Source organism: Geotrypetes seraphini, chromosome 1 (assembly GCF_902459505.1).
Source record: "Geotrypetes seraphini chromosome 1, aGeoSer1.1, whole genome shotgun sequence".
Lineage (NCBI taxonomy): Eukaryota > Metazoa > Chordata > Amphibia > Gymnophiona > Dermophiidae > Geotrypetes > Geotrypetes seraphini.
In genome coordinates, this window is record NC_047084.1 from 493,355,542 (window position 1) to 493,366,863 (window position 11,322).

At 41.1% G+C, this 11,322-nt stretch overlaps 1 protein-coding gene across 9 annotated transcripts in view; it reads right to left on the reverse strand.

Annotated features, from left to right (window-relative positions):
• PRUNE2 (prune homolog 2 with BCH domain) overlaps positions 1-8,922 on the reverse strand; it is a 447,750-nt gene extending 438,828 nt beyond the window's left edge. For 8 of the 9 annotated variants that reach the window (XM_033927014.1, XM_033927006.1, XM_033926990.1 and 5 more), the window contains exon 1: positions 8,831-8,908. In XM_033927014.1, coding sequence (XP_033782905.1) covers positions 8,831-8,872 — 42 coding nt within the window. In that variant the 5' untranslated portion in view covers positions 8,873-8,908. Of the gene's footprint in view, positions 1-8,830 lie in introns of all 9 variants that reach the window. The other variant, XM_033927022.1, reaches the window with a different exon arrangement.
• Between the last annotated feature and the right edge of the window lie 2,400 nt (positions 8,923-11,322).

Consider the following 11,322-nt stretch of genomic DNA (forward strand, 5'->3'; position numbering starts at 1 on the left):
CAATCTACGTATCTTTTATAGAATCAGGGCCATAGTGTCAATTCTTGAAGTCTTTATAGAATATCACTATAGGTCAAGTCTTCTTTGGTGAACTAAAATTTAGGCACAATCACTTATTCCAGATCAATGGACAGTGTAAGTGGGCATAGATAGATATGCCAATCAAGCCTGCAACCCATAGTATTGTAGGGTTATGCTTGCATTACCATTTTAGGCTTTTGGGCCTAGTGATGCCAAGAATCATTTTCACTATTGCCAGCACATCTTGGAATTTTACATGCTGCTTCTCTGTTAGCCAGGTCAGCTTATCAAGTGGGGCCCCTCACTTCCAGAGGAATTTGAGATAAGAAAGTCTCCAGCTCAGAACTGTAACAACCAGTGCTTGGCACCCTTCTCTCTCTAGGGTGATTTATGGTGGTATCGAACATTGGCCAGAGACTGCTGGAGTTTGGTATGTGACCAGCGAATGCCCTGGTATCTGAGATACCAATTGGTCAGAGACATCCGGTGGCGGGAAGAAGAAGAAAAGAAGAACAAAGGGCTTGGTCAGTAGTAAGACAGAGTTGGTGAGTTGCTGGGGGTAACTTCAAAGATTGTGCTGGAGAGAAGATTGGAGTTGGAGTGAACTAAGCCAGTCTGGTGAAGAGTCTATGTTAGACTGATCTGTCTTCCTGGGCTGTCCTGAAACCAGGTTCCATGGAACAGTCTCTTTGTACTGTGCTGTGCTGGAGAGAGAGAGAGTGAGACTGTTTCCAGCCAGAGAGTGGAACTTCACCTCTGGTAACCAAAGGACTGACAGCTGTGAGTGCTGGCTTCCATCATTCCAAGAACTGATACCTGTGGTGTAATCAGTCTAAGACCCACAGAACTGTGAAGGCGCTGGCTCACTGCCCGGGAGATAAGATCATCTGCCATTGGAGTAACCCATCGTTTTCTATGGTGAGCAGGCATGCCATTCTTCTATGGTTCAGCTGGGTAGATAGATTCATGACATTCTTTCTTACCTTGGGTTGGGTTATGGAATGTGGTGATAAGTTCAGTGATAAATCCTAGCTGTGTTTTCCTTGCTCTTAGTGACATAGGTTCTTATACATAGTTTGTATCACAGAATTACTATTTGTGCACAAGACTTGTGTATATATATATTCATATAACAGAAAATATCTTATCAACAAAAAGTGAAAATATAAGAGCATTCTCTATCAACATATCACTCACTATACATATGTATATGTAACACAAATTATGCACCTAAAAATTTAGCATATATTTAATAAGCGCATGTGTGAAGCACTATTTTACATAGATTGCAATTGAGATATCCAGGTGGTGTCATGCTCAGCTCTGGAGGTATTTTAGAAAAGGATCTGCTGACATAGAGCATTCCTTATAATACCTGTAAGATTGCGCATGTAGGAGCAACCATATTACAAATACATACATTGAAAAATCAGTGTCATGGACCCACAGCTTTCACATGTACGCACCAACACTATGGGGTATGTCTACTACAGTGTGCTAGCAAATGGGCTTAATGCATGCTAATGTGAGACTTTCCTGTGCGCTAAGCCCATTTCTAGTGTGCCTAGGAAATTAAACAGTTTCCGGTATTTATTTTTCAGGTCGTGTGCTAATGTTCACAATAGTTGAATAAGCTGAGAAGAATCGACGTGGGAAGTAGTTAGGCTCTGATTCTATAAAAGATGCCTAAAGTTAGGTGCCTAGATTGGTGCACCTAATCAATCTAGGTGTCTGGCTTAATTATTCAATTAAACTTAATCAGCACTGATAATTGAAAGTGCCATTAAAAAAACATTTTAAAAAATGAATTATCTGGTAAGCATCTATCTCAGTAAGTATCTACCACTTTAAGGTTGGCGTCTACCCCAAGGACCCTACTAGAAAATAAGTGTGATTAAGGATGGATTCTGGGTGGATTTTGACAGGCACCAATAGAAGCCTAACTTAAGTGCACTCATTTAGGTCAAGAAAACCCTGGCCTAAAAGGGATTACACCCAAGGTTTCAATGCCTACTGGTGCTTAAGACTGCTTAGGTGCTACCAAGTGCAATTCTATAAAAGGCACCCAGCAGATGATGAACAGTTGTGTTCAACTGCACTACAAATTAGGTGCTGTTTATAGAATCAGGGCCTTATTCCCTCCTATTTAGGGCTAGACACAAACCAGCCAGCACATGGTAATCAGAAAGCACTGACTGGATAGCATGTCCACGCCCATTCTCTGCCCCTGAAATACACCCTCCGGAAAATAAATACTGCATACTTGGCACACGAAAAACAAGTTGCTTACCACAAAATGCTTTAACGCGCTTTGCAGTACGCGTTTTCACATGCACTAAGCATGCATTAGAGCTTAACACACCGTAGTAAACATGGACCTATGTGTAGTTGCCCCATTTTTACAAACCTTCACACGTGAGTGTGACCATTAAACAGAGGCAACAATTTTTTGAATATTTTGGAAATTCCTAAATTCCTATGTATTTAGGACATTTCTAAAGGTCTGGCTCATTCTTTACATACTCAATTATTTTTCTGCTAATTTTACTATTGTATTATCAGGGATGTTTGTTTTTCTTTCTTACCAAACTTTTTATAATCCACACTGAGCCTTTTGGCAAGATGCAGAATAGAAGTTCCTTATATTGTATTGTATTGGTTTCATTTGGTAGGTAGACAAAAATACATGGAATTACAAAGAATGACTCCCTTAATCCCTTGGGTAAAGTCCTGGATGAAATGAGCACTTTTTAAACCCTTTCTAGAATTGTTTTTTACAAATGTATGTCCCCAAGTACAAATATAGGGGTCCTTTAATAATCTGCATTAGGCACTAATGTGTGTCTAATTCAGCAAAAGAAACGGAGTACAGCAGGATGGTCTCAGATGTCCTGTAGTAACTTTGAAACCTGGGCAAGCTAACCATGAGCTAAAAAACCTTTTTAATATTTTTTGAGTGTGACATGTCAGAGGTAGAGATTGGGTGTTCCTGCACTAAGTAGTTTGTGCATCTATATTAGAGAGTTGCACAGGGACAGAAATCCCACCCATCCCCACCCGTCCCCGCCAGGATCCTCTCCGTCCCCACTCATCCCCGCAAGGAATTACCTCCATCCCCGCCCGTCCCCATAAAAAGCAGCAATTACTTCTGACAGGATCATCAATTCCACAGTTTCTTTTGTGGTTTTCCTTGTGGAATCTCTTTGGTGGAACCCTTTTTTTGTTTTCTGTTCAAGTAATTAACGTATAAACCCCCTCTTTTACTAAGGCTGACGTGTCCATTATATTATATGGACGAACCCTGCTTCCAAAGCTTTCCATCTCCGTGGGAGTCCTGTGGGCCAAAGGGGGGGTCCCCGTGGGAGTCCCGTGGGTTAGGGGGGATTCCTGCAGGATTCCCGCGATCCCCGTTCCCGTGAAGACCTCTAATCTATATTACCATGCATGAACCCCTGAATTCTATAAACAGCGCCAAATATTGCATGTGCAAATTTGGATGCAAGCCCAATTTGCATCCACAATTTAATTGAATAATGAGCTAATTAGTACCAGTAATTGCTACTACTGCTTATCATTTCTATAGCTCTGCTAGACATATGCAACATCATACATTAAAACATTCCAGAGACAGTCCTTGCTCAGTAGAGCTTAGAATCTAATCAAACAGGACAAGTAGCAATTCTCGGTGCTAATTGGTTTTAATTATAATTTATGTGCATAAATTCAGGTGCAGAATCCACACCTAAATTTCATGTGTGAGTCCAAAAAGGGAACATAGAAATAGAAGGGTCATGAGCGGTTCAAGGGCATTCCTCCAAGTTGCGTGCAAAGCTATAGAATAAAGGTGGGATCAGCGCTTAATTTAGTTGTGATGATTTGTAGCATGTTTCCATTGGTGTATATGGTCATGCCTAAATTTAAGCATGGTTCCCAGTGCTAAGTACTTTTCTGTAAATGGTATGTAACCTTGAACACCATTTATAGAATAATGCGCAGCGTTTCTTTGGTGCTGATTTTTTTAGGTGCCATATATAGAAACATAGAAACATGAAGGCAGATAAAGGCAAAATGGCCCATATACAGGGCCAGATTTTCCTATAGGCTAACTAGGCTTCAGCCTAGTGCCTCAAGATCAAGAGAGGCTTACATTCAAATTGTTAGCAAAATTAAAATTAAACTATTCTAAAAACAGTGAACACTAAAACACTGAACCGAAAATAAGGAGAAATTCTACGCATATGACTAATAAACAAACATAAAAATGTATTGGTTAAGATCAACGCGTTCGGCTCATTGGGTCTGTTCGTTTGTATATACTAGATTGCACCAAAGTATAGTTCATACGTTCACTGATTGCTATGGCAAATATTGACGTGCCTTATGCTACTAAGCTCTGGTTTGTTCTTGCATAAATAAAGTGCAGATTGGTGTAGATTGGAACAGACAAACGAAGAGACCTATTGATATCCCGACGTTCGGTTATATTCGTGTTACTTCGATAATATGAAACACGTGTTAATGTTATTAGAAAAGATTCTTATTTTAGGATTGTGTACACGATCATTTGATTCTCGCCTTTTGAGTTCAGTAGGTTCAATACTTTAGTGAAGTGTTTATAGACTATTGAAAAATTTTTTTGTGACAATATCTTCATTTGATAATTTTTATTGCGTATTTTATTTTCATAGTCAAAGATTTACATTATTTGAATTTTGTTTCTTTGTAAATGTTGTGTGTTATGTTTGATTAGTTATTGTTACAAGTACTATATATGGTGCTGAGAATAAATGTCCAAATAAGTGTTCTCGACTTTTTTTTATTTATTATCCGTGTCACATTTTTTATAAAGGTTAGTACCAATAACAACATGTTTCATTTAACATATTGATATCACAGAAATGATGTATTTTATTATCTCTCATGTAATTTACAAACTTAAAAATGGGAGGTAAAAGGGCCTCATAAGTGGAATAGCCTAGGGCCTCTTTTCATCTAAATCCGGCCCTGCCCATATAGTCTGCCCATCCACAGTAACCATAATCTCTTCCTCTCCCTAAGAGATCCCATGTGCCTATCCCAGGCTTTCTTGAATTCAGACACAGTCTCTGTCTCCACCACCTCTTCCGGGAAACTGTTCCACGCATCTACCACCCTTTCTGTAAAAAAAGTATTTCCTTACATTACTCCTGAGCCTGTCACCGCTTAGCTTCATCCTATGCCCTCTTATTCCACAGCTTTCTTTCAAATCAGAGACTCAACTCATGCACATTTATGCCAAGTAGGTATTGAAACGTCTCTGTCTTATCTCTCCTCTCCTGCCTTTCTTTAAGTCTGTCCCCATACGCACTTAGGTCCTGATTCTATAAACTGTGCCTAATTCCTAGATGCCGCCTTTTATAGGATCATTAAAAAAAAACTATTTAAAAAACTTAAAAGAAAGATTAACCCTTTAATTGGCAGATGGTGAAACGGCTGCTTTACATAACTTGATGTTGAACGAGAGCGACAGTGCCAAGTAACAGGCATTTGGAGATGCAGATCTCCCATAGGAGCCATAGAAAATGCATGTTGCATCTGAGCAACAGTGCCAAATGAAGGGTTAATTAGCCAGAAGGCACCTAGGATCATGCCTAGCAGCACCTAAGCAGTCTTAGGTGCCAGTAGGCATTGAATTTTTAGATGTACTGCCATTTGGGCCTGGGTTTTCTTGGCCTAAATGTGTGCACCCAAGTCAAACCATGCCCCAAATCCACCCGAATCCGCTGCTAACCATGCCTACTTGCTGGTAGGTGCCTCAGTGTAGACGCCTACAACGAAGAGGTAGGTGCCTACCAAGCTAGGTGCCTACTGGCTAATTAACCCTTCATTTGGCACTGTTGCTCAGATGCAACATGCATTTTCTATGGCTCCTATGGGAGATCTGTATCTCCAAATGCCTGTCGCTCTCGTTCAACATCAAGTTATGTAAAGCAGCCGTTTCACCATCTGCCAATTAAAGGGTTAATCTTTCTTTTAAGTTTTTTAAATAGTTTTTTTTTTATGATGCTTCAAATTATTTGTGCCAATTAATCCAATTAAGAAATTGTTAGATGCCAGCTAGAATTTAAGTGGTTTGATTATGACTTCTTCTTCCAGGCTTCTAAAAGATCATTGAAAACATATTTGTTTGATAAATTTGTATAATGACACTTGTCAATTTTAAGAATGTGATTTTATCGTATTATGCTTTTTTTTTTAACATATTATCGCTGTGTTTTAACAGTTTACTTGTGAACCGTACTGAACTGTGAGATATTACAGTATAAAAACAAAGTTATTACCACGCCATATTGTTTCTTATACCCCGCAAATGTCAACTGGGAATCATTGCTGCTTACATAAGATTAATAAGGTTAGCAACATAGACATTATGAATTATAACAAAACTATAATGAAAACAGATATGTTTTTAGCACTTTCCTAAATTGAAAATAGGAGGAGGTCTGATGTAATCAGGTCAGGAGGCAGTTCCAAAATACTGTATTATCTAGGCACCTAACTTTAGGCATCATTTATAGAATTTAGGCCTCACTGCCTACAAAATACATAGCGGTGAGCACTTACGCACTCATTTACAAAAATGTCTGTGCACTAATGACAACATTAGTGCATGGCCATTAATGCAAAAATTAGAAGAAAAAAAAAGGCATTTCTATGGCTGCAGTAAAGATGGCCTTACTCATGAGAAAGACTTGAGTAGGAGAGCTAAAGCTACTTTTAATTGCAGCTTTGTATAAGGCTCTTTGGGAACAGGGAAAAACCTAACATACCTGAATGCAACTAGCCTTGAACTACAGCTGAACAAGGTATAAGCTAAACCCAAATAAATAAGGGCTCCTTTTACTAAACTATGGTAGAGCTTTTTACAGTAGGCCGGCAAGGTAAATACTCTAACACTCATTCAATTCCTATGAGCATCGGAGCATTTACCTTGCTGGCCCACAGTAAGAAGACTACCATGGTTTAGTAAAAGCCATTGTAATATATGTAGTAAAGTAATGAGATGCACAAAATAGGCAACCTGTTAAACAGATCTATAATGTTAGGGAGTTGCTACTTTAATAGGAGTAGAAACCTTGGTTCAGTGCAAGGGTGTTTATGTTCAACATCTTGAGATTTCCACTAGAAAAAAAAGCAGACTGCACTATTTCTTAAGGAACCTTCCCAATTGCAAAACGCATGAGAAAATCCTAACAGCACCCTAAAAATAACCAGATACCAGTCATAAATATTCAAAATAAAGTACAGTGAAACCAGCAGAAATACTTGAATTGAATATTAAAACTGGGAAGCTTCACTACATTTTAACCTTTAGAAACAGTCATCACAAGGTGGGCACCGTATGTACTGCAACCTTTATACAAAAAGTAGAAACATCTACCCAACGTATTAAAAAGGAAAGTAGCACATTCCCATGCCATGCACCTTAAATGTTTCAGAACAATTCATACATTCAAGAGCACTTTGGTTAGTAATGTGTGCTTCGCTTTCATCAACAATTGGGCAATAATGAAAGCATCTATTAAATATTAACAAATGCAATGGCCCATAAAAGATCAATTTAGCATTAGAGATTTTTTTTGAGAAATGTGCTTGATCTGTAAGTACAACAGGAATTGTTCACCAGCAAGCATAAAACCTGCAAAAAAAAAAGACTAAACCCACAGCCTTTCACATGACCTGAGGATGTCATGCCTGCTTAATATGGACTTTAGCACCTGTTCCTGCTCAACTTTCTCCACAGAGGTTCAAAATCAGCAAAACAAAAAAAGCCATTCAACTGTGTTACCGCATTAATAGCTTTGTGGATCTGAGAGAGCTGCTTGAAACTGAAAATGTTTTTTGTTCTGCCCAGTTTTTCTTCAGACTATTAGAGAAATTATAGAAGAGTGAAATATTCCACCAAAATAAATTCCATGAGCTCATAGGCAGGGAATGGGCTGAGCCACATTTTGTTTCACACAGCAATGGCAACTGGGGAACTTTGAGGCAAGGCAGATATTATGGGTGCAATGTGGACCATTGCTCTAGGCTTACTTGACTGTAGCCCAAAACTGCCGGAAGTCGAAGAAAGCACGGGCTGCTGTTGAGCTTTGGTGCTGCCTCCCAAATTTCTGCCCTGGGCCTTAACATGTCTAACATTGGCCCTGCTTGGGGAATAGGGGAGAGATTGCTTGTTTGCCTCCCATCCCACCCTGGGCTGTAAAAGGGTGCAGCCTCTACTTTTTAAACTGGAAACTGATGGGTCACACATACTCGACCCCCCACTTCAAGAAATTGGCTGAGATCAGCAGCATCAGTTCAGAAAATATTGATCGTTCTAGGTTGTTTCAGATAGCAGACTCTATCTTACATCTTCCTCAGTAAAGACTAAAAAATTAGATCTGACTGCATGATAGTGGCATAGCTGTCCTTCGTTCTGTCACCTTAACAGGGAGTATCTGGCAATCCCACGATCTACAATTTATCATCACGGTGCAGGATGCGCAGGGAAATCAAAGATATCTCAACAGCAATATGTATGGCCAAATACTAAGTAACTGAGCAAGCCAAGTTGTATCCTGAATGGACTGAAAGTTGTCTCCCCCGATCCCAGTAATAAGTCAAAGAGCCCAGCCCCACCAATTACTCTCTCGAGTTGCTCTACTTTCCAAACTCCCTCACGGTACGGAGAAAAACACCCTCAAATCCGAAACTTTGGGGGTTTTTTTTCTCCCCTTCAGTTTTTTTGATAACGGCAAAAGAAATGAACCCCTTCCTTCCCCCTTACCAGCCTGGTTTTAGAGCGCTGCAGATATTCCTCCATGGTCATCGTCCTTGGCCGCCTGTGATGCTGCAGCCGCTGATTTCCTCCAGCCCCAGTGCCCGGAGCTCCCCGGCGCTTCCTAATAAGGAAGTGGGTGCGTCACAGGGAGCCTCCCCCCCCCCCCCTTCCACCACGCTGCAGCCAGTCCCCACGGCGCTCCCCCAGCCCTGAGCGTCTCTGCTGACCGAGCGCGGGCGTCTACTACGCAGCCGACGTCACTCGAACCAGCACCGCAAGCGTGGACAGCGCCCAAGAGCAAAGGAGGGCTGAGCGTCTGCAGCACAGCACCGCCGCAAGGAAAGCGCCGGGGCTTAGCACTGCAGCGGCTCTCTCGTCCTTTGGCACCCTGCCCCTCTGAGGCCCCCATTCTTTCAAGCAAGGTCACCATTTTGGCTCGATACCGATTATGGGGGACAAAGAAATTTCTTCAGAAATTAAAAAAAAAGAAAGCAAACCAACACATGGAGATAATTTTTTTAACCCCCCCCCCCCCCACACACACACACACACAAGATCGAAAGTTGTATTGGGGATGCAACAAGTGGCCGACTTCAGTAGGAACGAGTATAGAGATGCAAATGTGTTGATAGAATACCACCTGACTGCGTATGAAATGTAGCCTTGGCTAACTCAATAAGTCCTGGCACAGCAAGTGCTGCTGTGCTCCTTGGGAGTTTGCCAGAGGACAGAAAAAAAAAAAACTGAGCAAAGAACTCTAAAAGTCATAAAGCATCCAGCAACAAGGATTTTCCTCAAGTTGAGGTGATTCACACAGATATGAAAAGCTGGTACTTGTTAATATTTTGTTCATTTTTAATCTTGTGGACTTCAAAAAGCCTTTAAAACAGGAAACCTTTCAGGAAAAAACATAAGGGGTCAAGGTGACCCACATCAAAAGTCCATGCAGCCCAGCCCAGAGAGTGACCAGTCTAGTTCACAAGTACTGGGCAAGATCCAACAAGTAGATGTATTCCTTTTGTTGTTTCCCAGGAATAAGTGGTGGCTTTCCTAAATCTGTCAAGCAAAGGTTTATGAATTTTTCCTCACATTAAAGCACCATATAGGTGTACAGAATATTGTACCCTGGCAAGTTTAAGTGGCAGATAAACACCTAAATTGTAGTCTGTAGTGGTACAAGTAAATGGTGTGAAGGCAATTCTATAACTGGGCACATGCAGTTAAAACAAAGAAAAATGGCCCACAATGAAAACAATCCTCTGATGAAAACAAAAAACTGTGGATGCAGATGTTCTGGAGATAATTTATTATATACTGACATATAAAAACATAAAAATTCAATGAAAAAAAGAACAATGATAAAAAATATAGTGGTAAAAATCCAACCGGACCCTACACGGTCCGTGTTTCGGTGAACACACCTTGCTCAGGGGTCCTAAAAGGAAGAGGTAATAATGAATAATGATAAAGAGAAAGATGAAAAGATACATGCATAAGTGTATGTGCATTACGTGCTATTCTATAAAAGAGTGGGTAAGTGCATGGGGTGTACTCATGGGCTGGGCATGGAAGGGTCATGGACATGTCTCCACCTTATATGTGGAGCCATGTTACATGGCACACTTAGGTGCACCATTTCTTTGCCATTGACTTGGCACAGTGGCGTAGTGAGGGTGAGAGGCGCCCAGAGTAGTGATGCCCCTCCCCCACCTCATCTCTCCCATCCTCTGCTCCTTCCCCGATCCTGCCTGCTGCATGTGCCACCCCCCCCCCCCGCTCCTGCCAGCCGCACGGGCACCCCCCTTGTACCTCTAATTGAAGTTGTTGCTCAAGGCAACAACAACGTACTCCTCGTGACCCCGTTGGCTCTCCTTCTGGTCATTTCCTATGCGTAGTACCCAGAAGTGATGTCAGTGGGAAAGCCAACGGGGTCACGAAGAGCACATTGTTGACCACCACAAACAACAACTTCAACTAGAGATATGGGTGAAGGGAAGGGGGGCGCGCATGTGGAGGGAAGAAATGGGAAGAGGCAGAGGGGTCAGAGAAGAGGAGGGGTGCCGCTGCCCCCACCAACATGGTTTTCAAGTGTTAAAGATGTCAATGAAGCTGTGACATCCTGGTTTGAAGGTCAAACAGAAGAATTCTTTATAAAGTGGTTAAGATCATTGCAGGAAAAGTGAATGAAGTGTATGGAGCTATCAGGGGACTTTATTAAAAAATACAACAAAAAATTTTAATAACTCTTTTCTTTCCTACTGAGGTACATAAATTATTGAATGCCCCTTGTATAACAGTCAGTGTGCCCAGATGCCATTATAAAATAAAATGTAGCTGTGGGTGTTTTGAGTTTGGGTACCCCAATATTGGGTTGGGCTAGTACTCTATAATGGAATCTGTGGGCCAGATGTCATGATAGAATACACTTTCAGTGCATGGCATTGGGGTATCTAAAAGGAGGCAGCCAGTTTTAGAATTACCCTGTAGTGGTCCAGCCA